The sequence below is a fragment of the Engraulis encrasicolus genome, chromosome 6, assembly GCF_034702125.1.
Source record: "Engraulis encrasicolus isolate BLACKSEA-1 chromosome 6, IST_EnEncr_1.0, whole genome shotgun sequence".
Lineage (NCBI taxonomy): Eukaryota > Metazoa > Chordata > Actinopteri > Clupeiformes > Engraulidae > Engraulis > Engraulis encrasicolus.
The window spans coordinates 34,640,869-34,658,911 of record NC_085862.1 but is presented as its reverse complement, the minus strand read 5'-3'; the positions used below and the strand labels follow the sequence as shown (position 1 = coordinate 34,658,911).

The following is an 18,043-nucleotide window of genomic DNA, read 5'->3' as shown; positions in this document are numbered from 1 at the left end:
CACCATCCTGCGCGAGGGCGTGTGACACCTAGTGGAACAGGTCGGCCACAAAAGGCCTACAATGTACTTGACAAAGTTAAAATGAAACTAAAAAAATCTTACATGATTGTCAAGAAGCTTACACAGTTTATGTAGCTTATGTTTAGAGTCTCCAACCCTGGTATAGGATTTATGCAGGAGCAATGACAACCAAGACCACATGGACAGTAGATTTTAAAATCAGTTTAATCAATTGCACACATTAAATGACAGATGTTAGAATACGATTTTTCAGATTTACATTTCTCAGCCATTTCAACAATAGACAATGGAATCAGATCTCCTTCCCCAACCTCTTTGCTCAAGTTTCCCAACCCCACCCATGCTCTAACAGTATCCGACATGTACAGTGGCATTGAGGAGTCATGTCTGAACTTACGCAACTTAACAATTGGAGGCATTTCAAATCTTGATAAAATATTTGTCTTTTTTTATTGGCTTTTAATATGAACATATAAAAAGACACAATGAACAAAAAACATTTACATCAAGGATTGCAAGCCACTGTCCATGCTACCTAAAGCACTGTAAGGAAAAGGGATGTGCCACCAACTTCCCTCTGGTTCCTAAATGATCTCCAACGTTTTCAACGACCCCAGCAGGCCCTGTCTGGTTCAGTTCGACCACAGATGACATTCTATGAAGCAAATACTCAGTCTTAAAAGTGAGAAAACAAGCATACAATTTGCATTCGTGAATTGACCTTCAAATCAAACCATTAGAAACATTTTCAATTCACATCTTGCAAATGTTTTTTTTTTTAAACAGACTGTAAGACGCAAATTATTTGACCTGTCAAACGTACAGATTCCCGTGTAAAAGTTTAGAGTTGTGCGATGAGAACTTAACTGCATGTCATGGCACCTCTCCCCAGCCTGTGCTTATGTGCCAGCACAGCTTAAGATTTTGATCTTGCAACTTGCAATTGGAAAGAGACCTTGCAGCCGTTTGGTTTCTCCAGTAGAGGGCAGAGTGACACAGGGCCTCCCTATACACAGCTACGGGGCCTTCACAAAGCCATGACGCATGACTCAAAGCCTGGATTTAAACTTCTAGAAAGCAGTGCTAACTCGTCAGCCACAAGCTGAGTGCAGTAGGTGATTTGTATGTTATTGATGTGTGGTTTCATTTTAGGGTCCTGAAAATCATGAACACAAATCAAAGCTTGCTCTTCCTCACAGCAGTATTGAAGCACCCTAACCGTATCCCTGACAGGGGTTTCCATGGCTCACAATTGCCTACAACAGGCTATAATAACTTACTGAATCCTGATATAAAATCGCATTGGCTGATTTCCCCTGGTAAGACTGACTTGAGACAACAAAACAAAAAAATCCTACGTACATATTTGTCCCCCTTCGCTTGTGAGAACGTGTCAATCTTGTTAAATATTCGAGTCATGGGCCAGCTGATCAACGAGCTTGCTACCAGTCCAAACACAAAATATTAACCATTCATGTTCAGCCAGGCCTCACAATGACCATTCCACCAAAATGGAAGACTTGAGCTGTCAGATGTGCTCCTCAACATCCCTCCAAAACATTCTCCCTATTCAGTTATTAACTCAAAACAAAAACGCTGCATTACAGTACTGAGTGCCTATTCAAGTCTGTGCTCAGGTCAGTTTCAGAATGCAGAAAGCAAATATGGTGAGAACAGAGGCTGGAGGCTCTATGAAGCCCTACCAAAAAAACACAGGCAGTGCTCAAGAGGCTAGGAGGAGGAGGAGGAGAACAAGGACAAATCCAGTAAATCAGAGATGGAGGCCTTCATATTCAAACTAAAATACCAACAGAGATTTGAAGCCAGTTGAGATGTCTGGTCTAGTAAAGTGATGACGTGCAGATTCTGTCCCACACAAAAAAAAATAAATAGAGGGAGACAAGGGAAAGCAAGTTCTAACTCATCCCCAGCCCCTTCTAACCAGGTTCCAAGGTAGCGTCTGGGGTTGCATCTACTACACCAGTCCTACCTGAGCCGGAGAGGGTTAAAAGAAAGAAAAGGCCCACCAACTCTCATGCAAGTTCTAAATTCTTTTTATTTATTTTCCACGCTGGGAGTTCAACTTAAAACATTGTACAAGTCAGGGTGCCGCCTTCCAGGGGAGAGAAAAAAACAAAAGTTTCGATCTGCTTACAAATGCCAGGTCCAGACAAACAAACAAACAAAAGCAACATGTTGCGAGGAAGCAACCAGAGGACAGCAGAGAAGCCAAACGGCATCTAATTGCCAGCGTACTGCAGGGGAAAAGCAACAGCAGACTCACTCAAGCCCAGCTCAAAGCCATGTACGTGTACATCCCCTCTCCTCTCCTCTGCCAGTGGCAGAGTGGAGTGTGGTGGTGGTGGGGAGGGAGGCTACGGATAGAGCATTGCAACCTCAAATGACACGTGTGCAAATAACACCTGCTGTCTTTTCTGGGAAAGCCAAAAATTGAAACCGTGATTGGAGAAATGGTCAATAAATATATAGATTTTTCCGACTGGACAGAAAACATTTAAAAAAGACACATGTACACTTTGTGCATCATGGCAGCCCACATTCTGCACCCTCCTGAATACCAGGCACAGAAGACAGGGCCCTCCTCTTCAGCACAACCTGAATCATTTTAAAAGAACATAAACAAATAAAATTGAACAATGGCAACAAACAAAAATAACCAGTCAGCTCATCATGTGTCGGACTCTTACTTTTGCAGAGAGGGAGGACCGCATTTTTCGAACCAAACTGCACCACCAGACATGGAGCCTACACCCCACAGATGCAACCGCACACAAATGCACCTTCCTTCCTCCCCTTCCCCAACCACTATAAAAAGCTCCAGTTGTAGGCCTCCTACTGTACACGCCACTCCCCTTCACTGCTTCTGCAGACAAACCCTCCAGGACCAACCTGTGTTATAGGCATGAAATTCAAGCTTCCCGTCTCTGCCTGCTCTCTGCATGTAGCCTCTCCAACCCGCCATCAGCCCCCTCCTCTGCTCTCTCCTGATACATTCTAGCCTTGAAAAAAAAAATTACAACTGACTCCTGCACATTTGACAACTCCTTGTTACTCAAACATGTAAAAACACGTCTTGCCACCACAAACAAGGGCCTCGGAAAAAGAAAGTGTTTTTTTTTGTTTTTGTCTGATTTGCTCTATTAGGCTAAGATGGCCGCCAGTGCCACTGTCACTGCCACTGGATGGTAGTCTCAGAAAGAAGACAGCCTTAGCATTCGGACAGCCCACGTAACTTCCCCTTGGTCGATCAGGTTCCTGTTATCCCAACCCCAAGCTAGCTGATAAACAAGGTGGAGTAGAACGAAAGGAACAGGACAGGAAACCAAAGGAAAGTAAAAGAGTAAAGAGCCTCATCAACTCTAAGCCTAGCTGCTGATACAATGGAGCATAAAGTCACCCCTCAAAAGCTTTCTAAGAACTATCTGCGGTCAAGTTTGCGATTTGAATTGAGGTAGGTTATTATTAGCTACTACGGCTTGAAAGAGAATCGTAATAACTAAAAGATTGGGAGGGGTGGGGGCGAATACGGTGACAAAATGAGATAAAAGAAAAGAAAAGAGATCAAGCCTAAAAACACTGGGAGGTGACACACAAGTCCACACTTGCGTTTGTTTTGCTGCTAAACACGTTGACCTAGGAACAGTCACAGATGAGGAAGGGATGCTGGGGGCTGGTTCGTTGGATGTTTGGTGTGGGTGATGGTGGTGGTGCGCGCAGGGGATAGTCAGATTTTGCCGTGCCTGCTGCCGCCTTCAGAGAGCTCACATAGAGCAGTCATGTCCAGCACGAACTATAAAAATAAAATAAAAAAAAAGAGCAAAGAGAGGGGGAGGGGAGGAAGGGGGCAAAGGAGAGTTGACGGCGCTTATTGTTTTTATCGTCTCTGTTTAAAGGGAGGATACAGCAGAAGAGGGGAGCTCAAAACAGCTTGCTTGTTTGTGTCTTGGAGATGGAGTGGAGTGGGGAGGGGAGGGAGGGGAAGGGGCGAGTGGAGTAGGGACAGGGAGCTGCTCCGATGGTTTCCAGTGGTGAAGACGGAAAGGAAGCACAGCCACTCCCAGAGGTTTTACAGTGCGTGTAGTAGGTGTGTGCATTTGGGTGTGGGTCAGTCAGAGTGTGTGTGTGTGTGTGTGTGTGTGTGTGTGTGTGTGTGTGTGTGTGTGCGCGTGTGTGTGTGTACAAATGTCTGCACGTGTCTCCACAATGATTGGTGACGAGCTGGGGTGGTTGGGGTGGCTAGAGGGAGTCGTTTCCAGAGACTTGCCCCTCCACCCTCAAAAACAAACCTCCTTGCTCAAACGTTGAGGCCGTCTCCCCCTCTCGCCACCCTCCCTCCCTCCAACACACCAAAGGAATTGTCAGTCTTGCCAGGCGGTGGCCCTAGGCAGCTCAATAGGCAGTCACTAAGTCCTTGTCGTAGTTGTATCGGCCTCTCTTGGGCGAGGGGCTGCCCTGACTGTCGTCTGTGTCCGTGGTGTCTGCTCCGCCGCCGCCGCCTCCGTTAGCGTTCTCCTCGTCCGAGGAGTCGTCCAGCGTCAGGTCCACCACCACACCCGACGCGGCCGGCGCCGCCGCGCTGCCCGAGCCCGACTTGGCCGACTGGCTGGTGCTGCTGTGGGCGGGAGAGTGGCCGTTTACCTCGGAGGCACCTGCGGCAAGAACCGGGAAGGAAGAGAGAGAGGGGGAAAAAAAATAACAACAAAAGAAATGCATCAGTAAACCAGGATGAGTACAGATATTCCTAGGTTGAATTTACTACCTTTTTACTAACTCGAATTGTTTTTTTTTTACGACTTCGAGCTTAAATTGAGTCAAGAAATGAAATAGATCAGTGGTGGTAGATGCAGGGAAATTGACCAGGGGGGATATACGGTCAGTTGTCCCGGGCCAGGGAGAGACTGTGAGAATCGGGTCCTCCATACATTATATGTATTTGTTGGGGGGGACCAGGCCATAGCCGTCAGAAGCCCTGAGTAGATGTACAGTACCAATAGCAGCACTGTTACACTTTGTTGTTTTGCCAAGTGAGAATGAGGCCATTGGCACCAAAGCAAACAGTACACTATTGCTGCCCGCCATGTTAAACCCTACCGATTTGGGAGAAAGGTCAAGGCTGAATGAGTGGTGGCTAGAATACGATTTTTTTTCCTAGGCCAACATCACGAGTCAGGGAAAAAAAAAAAAAAAAAAAAGTTGGATCCCCTGTCTCCATATCAGAGGAAGTGTGTTGGTACCAGCACTTCTACCATAATGCCTGTTCCATCTGTTAAACATGTGTATTTGTATGTCCATCCAGTCATTGGGGAAACCGATTTACCTGGTGCATCTAAGATATCAGATATGTAAGCATGAAATGCCCAGCTGCACAGCAAAAACATCTGTGACTATGATTTTGTAGTACCAGTGCATCGATAGATTTATGGGAGGGGAAGCACCAACATGTGCAGGATGCATTGTGAAGGCAATCTGAAAGTGACCAGGAAGAGAGAGGACACATTCTCTACCCATTAATAATATTCCTTATAGTTACTTTATGTTCCAATGGTCTCTGGTGGATTTTTTTGCATCTGTACCCTGGCCACCATCTTATGTACCCTCTGCTGGATTTGGGCTTAACGCATACGGCAGAACAAACCAAGGGGTAGACAGGCAGGCTACTGACAAAGAAAGGTTGCATGTAGACCTCATTCAGGGAATAACCTGAGTACGCACATATACACAAATCAGAGAACAGACTGACAGGACAGTGAGAACAAGACAGTGAGAGAGTGCAAGATCGACAGAGAGAAAGAAAGAAATAAAGAAATAAAGAAAGAAAGAAAGAAAGAAAGAAAGAAAGAGAGGAAAAAACACGTACATATGTCAACCAGCGGGTAGACGGGCGTGTTGCTGCGCTCCCGGTCTTTGTCTTTATCTCGCTCGTCTCCGATTGGTCTCCAAGAGCCGTCAGTCAGGTACTCGATCTCCTCCACCTCCTCCTCTGTCTGCTTCAGGATCTCCGACAGTAACCTGAGGGCCAACAGCACACATGGGCAGTCATGGGTTAAGCGTCAGACTTGCCGGTTCGACTCCCGACTCGCAAAACATGACCAACTATAATTATGTTCATGTATGCAGCCTGATTGACTGTAATAATATAGCACAGTTCTTCAAGAGTAAACTGTGGCCCAACACCGTACACTTGACACTGACACCGACACTGAGCTGCCACTCTGGAGGAGGATAATAGCGTGATCAACTGCAATTACCTATGTGTAAATAGCTAGAGGGAATGTATTTATGCATAGCACCATCCCTGGTCTATGTAGGTACTTGACTAGTGTCTTACTCAAAGTCAAGAGGAGTATGATTCTGAACGTGCAACTTTCAAACTATTGACCAAGTCCTGAGTCTCCTGAGCCACTTTCGACATCCTAACACTCCCAGCATGTTCAGACATGGCACCAATGCTGCAGTTTAAGTTGATGTCACCATGTCACATCTAGACACTAGCCATGCAAAACCAGTGGCCGGAATGCAAAGAGACTTATTGAAAACGGGTTCATCCAGCATGTGCCAGTGAGTAACATTATATGCATTCCAAACCTCAATGCACACACAACATTTATAAAAGAGACAAAACACGCTTTGCATTTGGACCCTTGTGTTAACCTTTATATTTTCACCTTCATGTGCTTTCTAAGCAGACATGCATAACATATTGAGTGCTTTAGATGAAAGGAACTACTCAGTGATGACAGGCCCAGGGTCAAGGGAGGCCAATCGCAAAAGGGATATGGTCAGGTAAAACTACCAAGTTGCAAACTGTCTAGCAACAAAGCTTTCAAGATACAGTATATCAGGATATCAAAACACCACCATCAGTCCCTGGCGTTCAGACATGCGCGTATGGCTGCAACTGGTCCCAGTCTTACCCGTCAATGGTGAGGAGCTCAAAGGGAGCAGGCTTGTCACAGACTGGACAGGTCCAGGTGGGCTTCTTCTCGTTCATCTGCAGGAAGAAGACGGCGTCGAAACACTGCAGGTGTGCACAGGTGAGCACCCGACACGGCACCCCCAGGCGCATCTTCACCAGCTGACACGATAAGAGAAGAGAAAATTAGTGCAATCTTACTACATGGCTTACATTTGAGCTTGTTTTTAAATCATCCGGCTCCACATGCATTCTAGACTTTAAGTAGTAATATTTTCAGCCTAGGCAAAATTGCGACTGGATTTCGAACCCAGAGTCACATGTGACTGAGGACAAATAGGAGAAAATCACCATTACATCACGATTTTTTTGCAAAATATGCAAGCTAACTTCATGCCTTTTCTATGGGCAAGAGAAATATTCAGAGTTGATTTCTTAATTTTCTACTTTGAGAAGTGAACACATTCAAAAGGACATAAATTCATCAGATATTACTGGATTCCCATGCACAAGATATCATTAGAAGCTGCACTATCAGAATCTATGATTAACCCAATATGCCCCAAGGACTATTTGAGGCCTGTTTTCTTGTGGATGGTCCCAACAATGAACTAGTTCGAAACACTACTTTACGTGCTAGGCAAAACCCATGATTAAATTGAATGTTCAATTCCAGTTAACAGAAACCTACTGGACAAATGAGGGAAACTCTCAGCCCTGTGGTGGCAATCTCACTCTCTGGATCGAAGCGTAACTTGTCTTGGACTGCAGAAAAAACACAGGAGAGAAAATGGGATGCAGAACACCAGGGTTAATAGTCATCATCCAGGAAGTCATGAAATCTGACTAACACTACCTATCATGAACAATGCAAACTACTGATTAACTAAACTGAAACTACTAAGACAATATAAGATTAAGACGCAATGAGAGAGAGAGACAAACAGACAGAGAAAGAGAGAGAGAGAGAAAAACTTACTGCGCTCACGACAGCGTTCTGCACTCTCCACTGAACCGTGCTTGAGCTGATTGAAGAGTTCTGCTGAGGTGAAGACCCTCACTAGGTATATAGCCACAGAGTAGCGCTACAAGAACACATATAAACACACAGGAATAAGAGACACCAAAACCAACAGCACTTCCAAATAAATTACCCTTATTTAAAAGGCCAGTTACAGGTAGATTTCTTACTTTATGAAAACAGTTGCTGTCGCATACTCAGAACATGCACTGCATGACTGCAACTGTTGTCATAAAGTAACCTATTGGACCGCTGTGCGCACCTCATAAGCTGTTTAATGAAACTTAATAGATTTTTTCATTACTTTGCCAAAGTTTCCCCACGTGATGGTGACTCTGTTGGTGGTGGTGGAGAGGTGCAGCCAGGGAGTGATGTTGATGGGGCGGCAGGGGCGACGAGGCTCCACGCCTGGCTTATTAGAGGGGTAGTAACCCTGTAACGACACACACACACACACGCGCGCATACAAATTGAGGATGGCAACATCCTCCCACACTGCTCCCTTAGGGCACTACTTGGGCTGCCCCCTTGTGTGGGTGAGGCATACATGTGATTTTGTTTTGTGCAATGTGTGATGGTTCATAATGACTAGAGGAGTTGCCAAATGGATTGTTACTTACCGGTACATGGCAAAAAGACTGGTTGACTCTCACAGCAATATTTGGGGGGTATTGATCTTCTTGAACACCAATGGAGTCTGTATAAACAATTCTGGACAGAGGGTGGAAGGGAAGAAACAATCAAGACGACAATATTTTCTACACTTGGTACTAAATATTAGAAGAGTTTTTGTGTTAATAGTTTTGAGATGCCAAAGAGACAAACCTGAGGACGACCTGGACTGACTTTATGCCTGGTCGATGTTCACTGTTTGGGTTGGAATCATTAGAAGTTGTGATTAGAACACCATTCAGTTCCATTTATTTTGTTGTAAAGCAAAGACAACACATAAATTCACTTGAAACAAAAGGAGTCAATTGGTACTAGGAGAAAAATCTTCGCCCAGTGCAGTAAGACTAGCAAGTTTATTTGATATTCAGAAGTATGCAACAAGCCATACTTGTACTTACGTTGAGTTTCTGATCTGATCCACTTGACTTTGTGTGAGCTCGAATATGCATTGACTGTCCTGCAGCTTCTCATTATTCTGCGCAACTGTAATGGAAGATGCAGAACACGATCAAAACAATACACCAGGGAAAGCACCATAAGCCTGCTGCACAGCTCATAATATTTCTCAAGAATCACTGTAAATGTCTGTTGCTTTCTTCACACACATCTTACAATCAGCGTAAGAGAATATATTTCTAATCTATATATTTCTGTGACACCGTAGCTAGCAAAGTGTTGCTCCAGGCCCTGTCAGTGGGGTAATTAGCTGGACGTGGAATACAATTCTGACTTAAAATATGTTTGGCAATGTAACCACAACATTGCATTTCCAGCAAAGGCATCACATGATTGATAGCATTGTTATTCATTGCATCAAACCTGATTTTATAAATAGCAACAAATGTCAGTTGTTGAGTAGCTAGCTTTAGGCTGTACTTTGACAAGGCTGCCTTGCCAGGAAAACAATCAAACACAGGCCTCTGATGCAAAGACATTATATCTCATTTCCCCTTCATCCATCCCTTTTCTTTCTAGTAGTAGATCAAAAAAGCAAACACAGCAAGCTGTGGGTCATTACTTTTTAGGAAGAACTACAATGGACTCAACTAAAGTACAGTCACTTGAAAGATGTTTACATAAAAGAGGTTTACATTGATGTCCTTACATCACATACTCTTCCTTTAAACTATGCCTTATTTAGTTTGAAAGATGTCCGTCCCCTTAATGTAATCAAAGTGGGTTGTGTTCCTGCCCTACAGAACGGACAGCATCCACAACATACATTTTCAGAGCAGTACACCTACATTCACATCACAAATTTGCGGGGAAAAGATGAACCAACATTCAATGCATCAACCAGCTATATAAGCTAGGTCTGTCAATATTCAAATATTGACATTCAGAGTCAACGCAATCTTCTCTTGGCAAGGGTCCACACATGCTTAACATTTTGAACACGCCCCAGTGTTGAAACATTGTTTTGTTTGAGGTACTATCCAAAACATCTAGCGTGTCACAACACTCTTGCCTCTTGTTTGAGGTAAAGGCATGGGCCTATATTGCTGTCAATAAAAGCTCCTTTCATGGAAAGGTGTGCAATTGTGTTTGAAAAACGTGAAATCCGCTTCACAATTCACAAAAAGGGCAGTCATGGGTAAGTGTTTAGGGCGTCAAACTTGTAGCTCAAAGGATGCCAGTTCGACTCCCAACCCACTAGATTGGTGGGGTGAGTAATTAACCAGTGCTCTCCCCCATGACTCCCTGAGCATGGTACCGTCCCGCCGCATTGCTCCCTTGTGGGGCCATTGGGGGCTGCCCCTTGCACAGGTGAGGCGTAAATGTAATTTCGTTGTGTGCAGTGTGCAGTGAACACTTGTGTGCTGTGGAGTGCAGTGTCACAATGACAATGGGAGTTGGAGTTTCGCAATCGGGCTTTCACTTTCACAATTCACAAAAGTGAAATCCACAGGTCCTTCAAATGCAGCATGCAAATTATTCTGACGTGTACCTCCTTCGAAAGGCAGGAGGTATGCGAGATTAAGGAAGACAACATATTTTTCTCCCTGCTGGTAGGGCAAGTTTGTAATTACAAACATACGTCTCTTTGACTGTGGATAGCCATGGAAGCTATACAACTGTTGAAATGAATGTACTGAAGGAGCAGTCCCCCCCTCCACCCCGAAAACTTCAAAATTATGTTAAAATAATGTCTGCCAAGTTGATCAACTTGTAGCTGGCAGGAGGGCACTACTGAATCTCACTCTGTCACCCTCTACAAGCTGGGATACTTGCAGGAGAGACCCGTTTCTCAGATCAAATGTCAAGACAATTCTGCTCCCACGGCAAAGTTTTACAGTACCTTACACAACTGGTGCTCCATGGTCATCACACAAATTCTGTGCGATTCCCCTCGCCGCACTGGTGTGACCGACAGCAAATCTGGCCTAATCTTATTGTGACCCGGTACAACTTAATCTACGTACACTTCTTTCGCTGCCATCTCCACAATTACGGCTGCAGAGTAAGCACCCCGTCACAAAACCACTGCAGCACCAACTCCAAAGTCTGTCCATTGGATAAAAAGACATGCCCACACCACAACGTTTGTGGGCAGATAAACACATTCAAATCGGAGAATGCCGTCCTTCGCTTCATGGAATGACCTAATGCAACCACCACACCAGTGGCAGACACACACGCAGTCAGACACTCACTCAGTTCTGTGGGTGGCAGGAGAGTCTCCAGCGTGTGGTAGAAAGGCAGCGACACCAGCTTGACCTCGGCCAATGGGGCGACGGCCTGCTTGGGCAAGCTGCCCCCGTTGAGGTAGTCGGAGGCGCCCTGCGACGACTGAGTCAGGCTCCGGGCGGCCGAGCCCATGGACGACGAGTAGTTGACGGGCACGGCCTCCGGCCGGCGCGCCGCCAGCCAGCCCGCCGACTTGGGGAAGCGCGTCTCGTAGAGCTGCCGCACGCTCTTCAGCAGCTCCGGGCTACACTCGCTCTGCACCATCTTGAGCGCCCGCATCACCAGGTCCTGCTTCAGGCCACTCTTGCTGCGGCCCATGGAGGCCAACAGGGTCTGCAGGTCAGACACCCTGAAGGCCTTCACCATATTCTACACGGGGGCGAGATGAACACACACACACACACACACACACACACACACACACACACACACACACACACACACACACACACACACACACGTCATTGCCAATTTAATGCCATTGCGGGTTACAAATACGTCATGGATCTTTTAGTGCAGCATAATTAAGGCAAACATCTGTCAATAACATACATTAACAATATACAGATATACACATTTGATGTTTGAACCATTAGAGTAATAGTTTAAATGTCCATGCATGTGGTTCAAAGAAAAGTAACATTACATGTTGGATCGAAGGGAAACAGTTACAATGCAGCTACTGTTTATGTTGACTTGTGTGTGCTTGCGCCGCCAGCGACAATAAACAACAAGCAGATGTTTACCCCACATGGCCTTGGTGGCCTGAGTACAGCGTAAACAGACAGGTGCTCAGGGCCCATCGATACACTTGCAATGCCAGCTGTGCAATCGGATCTCATATGCCGGTGAGGAGAGCTCATGCTTGCAGGGTTGCTAATCAGTTAGCCAATACGAAAATATATTACTGTGTGTTAGTTTACACAGCATCGCGGAGGCTACGCATTTCAATCGTGTTCGGTTTGTCAGTGTTCCCCCGAACTTGCTCTTTCTTGGGGTGATGCCCTCTCACCCAAAGAAGCCAACTGTGTGAAATATATGTACACTTTTTCAAAAACGTGTGCAGAAACAGTAGTTTCGCGCCTACTCCCTGCAGGCTAGCATGCTAGCTAGTGTTTTAATGGTCTCATCATTCATTTCAAACGCTTTTAGGCAGGGTAGCATGCTAGCCTAGCTGTGTCTCCTGCCCCGGTATACACGTACTTGTCAACGCTGACTTGTGGTCATTTTTTCAACTGTACACTGTCGCTGCGCTTACATGTCAACTAATCGTCTATGCCGGACTCATTGTGAGCAAAATAAGCACTCGGCTGTATGGAACCCAGTTCCATTATACTTGAGGGGACGAAGCTTTACTCACCATCGCTTCTACTTGTTCGGCAGCCATCTTCATTCTGCTGACCCGCGAGAGCCTCGAGAGCAAGGCCGGCATAAACCAATAGGAACCTTAGGAGCTCTTTTTCATTTTGCTAGTATGTCCAATCAGCAGGCGTTTACTTAGAAAAAACCAAGAGGGTCTGCTTCAACAAGGCGTGTTCAAAACAATTTAAAGCCACAGTCCATTGAAAATTCAACACTGTGACACAGGTCTCCCTCCTGTGAGCAGGCCTCACTGTAAAGTAAATGCATGTTTTGAAAAAATGAGAGAGCATTTTGCTCAACCCGGTTCAATAGTCTCGAGTTATACCAGAAATAATCGTCTTTTCTTCTGTATATTGTGCAGATGGGACAAGCATACGACGTTAACTGGAAGTGGGTGCATGGCCTTGTCAAATCCGTTCCTCGATTGGAAATCCATTTCATGGTATACATAAAACCATGTTGTGGAAACGGAATGCATTGTCTAAATCGAGCCTGTTACTTTAAAATACATGTATTTTGGACGATGTTTTGTACAATTACCGATAATTTACTGACCAAACTTCTAACAACAACACGTTCTACGATACCGAGGACAGAATTTTGTGATTCGAAGACTCGGCTTGAAGGGACATGAAACTGGTGCAATCCCAAGTGAAATCCAGCCCATGTTTTACATGTTAGATAAAGAGTGGGGGAGGGGATCAATGCAGGAGACACAGAGGATCAATTTGGTTAATAATGCAAGGAGGGAAAGAGCTGGCCTTATTTGAGGGTATATTTTGTTTAATATCGAAAAACTTTGATAATTTAAGACATGAACAAAAATAAATATTGTATCATCAATGTCAGATACGGGCTATTGTGATGTGGATATTTGACATCTAAAGCTTTATGTATCAATGTGTTGAATGTCAATTGTTTTCCAATTTAAATTATCCATATGTTAAAACCTGATTGGTATATTTGTTCATAATTCAATCATTCCATAGCTTATGTGCGAGTCTGCCATGAATGGACTTTTGTCTTCTGGTCTAGGTGCTGTACATAATTTTGACAGCAGATGGCGCAAAGGTCCAAAAAATAGTGAGTGAGGAGTACACACGTTGAAAGAGAGAACTGAAGACCTAATTAGACTTACTGTAAGTTTAATACTCAAGTTAGCGTAGGCTACTGTATGTATATACATCTGAAGTTGTATAAACACACGTGTCTTCTCCTAAAAATGAATTAACAATACTTCCTGTTTGGCGGCAACCAACCAATTCTTGATGGACTGTAGGCTATAGGCCAGGGGTTCCGAACATTTTCCAATTTGCCACCCACTTGAAATTTTCAGAAATGTATATGGGGCCCACCTTTGGCCCAATAAACAGTACATCCCAAATTAATTGTCAACAGCAACACTGCTGAAAATATTACTTGAGAGTTTCAGAAAATTATCTCAGGGCCCACTTGGAATACGCCAGTGGGCTCACAGTTTGAGAATCGCATGTGAAATCAGATGAGGTGACAGGAGGCGCTGTGGCGCAGCCCCCCACATTTGGGCCCCCCGTTTCGAGTCCGGCCGGGGTCATTTCCCGGCCCTGCCCCGTCTCTCCCAATCATTTCCTGTCTACTCTCACACTGTCCTATAATAAAAAAGGCCAAAAAAACTTGTAAAAAAAAAAGAAATCAGATGAGGCGCCTGCCTCTGGTCTACCGCTGGTCTTGCTACGAGCTGTGAGCAGCCTTCCTCCCTGTTACTGAATACATGAAACGAAAAATGAAGGGATTAGTGTCAACGTTAATAAAAGATTCAAATAAATGAACACATTTTTTTTAAAAATAAAAACTTGGTCATCACACTCCAGAACGGGGCAGGTGTCGGCACCTTGATTATCACTCTCCAAATGTTTTAATGGCCTGACATTGGAAGTGACATACGCAGGCAGACTATCTGATGTTTTGATCCAATCGACTGAGGCAGCAGAGAGGCTCAGGTGGAGCAACAGAGTGACATCAGTAAGCCTTTCATTTAGCCGTCTGTCAGACGGCTGAGAGCTCACCTCTCAAAACTCCAGCTATGTCTTGACTGACAGCTATTGGCCTTCTATCAGGTCCGCAGTGTGAAACTTCTACACCGCTAATTCAACACCTGAGAGAACTTAACACTCACAGTGCAGACCCTACTCTCTAACTGTTGAAATAACTCTGTAAAATGTACTGCACGCTACTCTATACATGATTTTTGGATGAGGGAGGAGAGGACACGGCATTAACAGTTAGTCACACAGGGCTTTTGGGATTACGCTTCACCATTGACTACCTGCTGCTCAACAAGGGCACGGAAATTAAGTGAGGGGACTGTTGGCACCACAAATGGACCAAATGAAAAAACAGCAGAGACAGCCAGGTCAGAGGTAGCCTACGCTCACTGTACACCGCCATACTTATTTCATTCGCAGGAGGGAAATGTGTGAATCGAGCGGAAATGGATGGATGGAAAGGTCAGGCTAGGTCAGCAGAGTCCGAGCTAGATGACCACACACACGGCCAAAAGATAGAAGTAGCCCACATGTCGAATAGGACAAATAGCGAAATGTCAAAGGTTTGTGTGTGTGCTGACATATGTGTGTGTGTGTGTGTGTGTGTGTGTGTGTGCGTGTGTGTGTGTGTGTGTGTGTGTGTGTGTGTGTGTGTGTGTGTGTGTGTGTGTGTGTGTGTGTGTGTGTGTGTGTGTGTGTGTGTGTGTGTGTGTGTGTGTGTGTGTGTGTGTGTTTGTGTGTGTGTGTGAGTTGGGGTGCAATGGCCAAAGAGATTTAAGCAACCAGTCTGAAAGTGCAGATATGACTTTCTGGTTAATCTGACCTTGAAGGGCCAGAGGCTTCTTCTGGCGGTTGACATTTACCAGGTTGACTAGGCTTATTAAAATAGAGGACTTTCTGGTGAACAGGGGCAGGATAGTGGGACACAGTCGATTTCCTTGAGCTCCTATTGATTCATAGGATTTTATCAACTGTCTCTGAGCTACGAATAATGAGGGTGAGTCCACAATAAATAAAATGAATAGGCCTACTGAAAATAGTGATAGCTCACTGATTGAAAACAATGACTATAATTCCTGTCTATGTACTCAGCAATTAAGTAGTTTGTTTTTCTTGTAGGAAGAGTGACACTTTCATAAGAATATGTGGGAAAACAATTTCAGATCAGTAGAAGATACAATAACCATTGGTTTATAACAAGGTAATGAGCTTATGTTCGAGTCCAAAACTGTGCTTGGCCTTCTACATATCAATTCCTCCTCGCGTGATCCTGGAAAATGGAGGTTCTCACTCTTTTAGGATGTGCATGATTTTGGCAGGGGTGGATAAGTAACTTATTACTTTTACTCAATATTGTACAAACCCCAACTCCGGTGAAGTTGGGACGTTTGGTAAACAGTGAATAAAATCAAAATGCTATCATTTTCAAAACATTCAATCTATTCATTAGATGGAGAATAGTGAAAAGACAACATATTAAGTGTTAAAACCGAGAAAAAATATTGTTTTGGGGGACATATGTACTCATTTCTAATTTGATAAATCCAACACGTCTCAAAAGAGTTGGGACGGGGACAATAAATGGCAGCAAATGTCGAGGAAGACTAAAAACAAAACAAAAGACAATACTTAACAGTTAAATACATTAACCGATGAGATAATTTTATATAAAAAACAGTGTTAATTCCTATCTTGGACATGATTTCACCAGCTTAAATGGTGAGTGTATTCCTTGTCATGTTTTGCAATGTTTTCCTTTCTGTAGTGCTTACAGTGTGACAGGTCTTGACCAAAAACCCACCATTTTATCACCTGCTGGTCCTTATGATGGAGCCAAACTGTTAAAACATAGTAGAGAATGCAATTTGACCTTACTATGTGGCAGTAATGCGTTATGCTTTTATGCTGTTTAAAACCCATGTATACCATTCAGCACTGTATTTAACTCTACAGATGAGTGAGAACATCTTAACCAATGCACTACTGCACCCGCATGCCATCATGGAGGCTGACTTTTGAAGTTAGCACTAACACAAGTTGGATGGTCCATTTTCACTGTAGCACAGGATGTGCAATGCTCTATTATTGTGAAAAAGAATGGACTTCTACAAGTTCTACTGACTTCTGTAAGCAAAGGACAGTTTCCCATGTCTTCTGGGTCTATTTCAAGTGAGCTCAAGTGCTTAGGAGAATGTTACACCCCTGTATCATTTGCACGCATTAAGCATTCTTAATATGGTCAATTTTCAATAGCTCTAATTCCTGGAGGGCTAGAGTGAGACTACAGCCAATATATATTTCATGATGTCATGAACCTGTACAATGATTTTAATTACAAAAATATGTCTTATATACACTCAATCGTGGCAAATCAAAGGGAATTCAGAAATGTATGTAATAACTATGGTAATTATTCCCTTTGCATCTTTAATTCTGAGTGACTCAGCCTCTCTGTGATGATCTTATACCTGGACACCTATATTGTCCGTCAGTACATTTTGAAATGCTCTTCTTTGTTGTTTTATCTTATTTGGATGTTCACTGATCCCCGTCCCAACTCTTTTGAAACGTGTTGGATTTATCAAATTAGAAATGAGTACATATGTCCCCCAAAACAATATTTTTTCTCGGCTTTAACACTTAATATGTTGTCTTTTCACTATTCTCCATCTAATGAATAGATGGAATGTTTTGAAAATTATAGCATTTTGATTTTATTCACTGTTTACCAAACGTCCCAACTTCACCGGAGTTGTGGTTTGTACTTGAGTAGCTTTTATGAATACTTTGTACTTTTTAAGTAATTTTTTAAATTAATACTTTTACTTGTACTTGAGTACATTTTGATCCAAGTACTTTACTCAATTACACTGGAACCTGGCCTGAGTACTGAGTAAAAAAAATTAACTGAGAGACAAAATGCAATAATGCCACAATCCGCCGGAAATGAAAGATTGTGCAGGATGGCACACAGCATTTCCACTATTTTACTCTCTTGTATCAATGTATTGGATGATGGCTGGTGCCAAGCAAGAGATAGAGGTTATGGAGGACGATATTCAAGAAAAATAAACATGACATTCTCAAGAGGAAAGCTAATTAAAAGTAACTAAGTACTTTTTACTCAAATTACATTTTAAGTGAAGTACCTTTTACTTTTACTTGAGTAGATTTTTAGATTGGTACTTTTACTTGTACTTGAGTAGAATTTAGGCAAAGTAAAGATACTTTTACTTGAGTACACATTTTCTGTACTCTTTCCACCTCTGGATTTTGGATGATGCAAGCCGTCCGATCATAGGTAATGGGGCAGGTCCCGGA

The 18,043-nt window shown here is 43.8% G+C and overlaps 1 protein-coding gene across 1 annotated transcript; it reads right to left on the bottom strand.

Annotated features, from left to right (window-relative positions):
• Positions 1–207: 207 nt before the first annotated feature.
• On the bottom strand, positions 208–12,759 carry pias4a (protein inhibitor of activated STAT, 4a). The gene is made up of 11 exons (XM_063201364.1): positions 12,697–12,759; positions 11,303–11,705; positions 9,047–9,131; positions 8,802–8,843; positions 8,597–8,687; positions 8,281–8,409; positions 7,935–8,040; positions 7,647–7,720; positions 6,957–7,117; positions 5,900–6,051; positions 208–4,691 (listed from the first exon to the last, which is right to left on the bottom strand). The coding sequence occupies exons 1-11, from the start codon at positions 12,727–12,729 to the stop codon at positions 4,432–4,434; spliced, it is 1,536 nt and encodes a 511-aa protein (XP_063057434.1). The 5' UTR covers positions 12,730–12,759; the 3' UTR covers positions 208–4,431.
• Between the last annotated feature and the right edge of the window lie 5,284 nt (positions 12,760–18,043).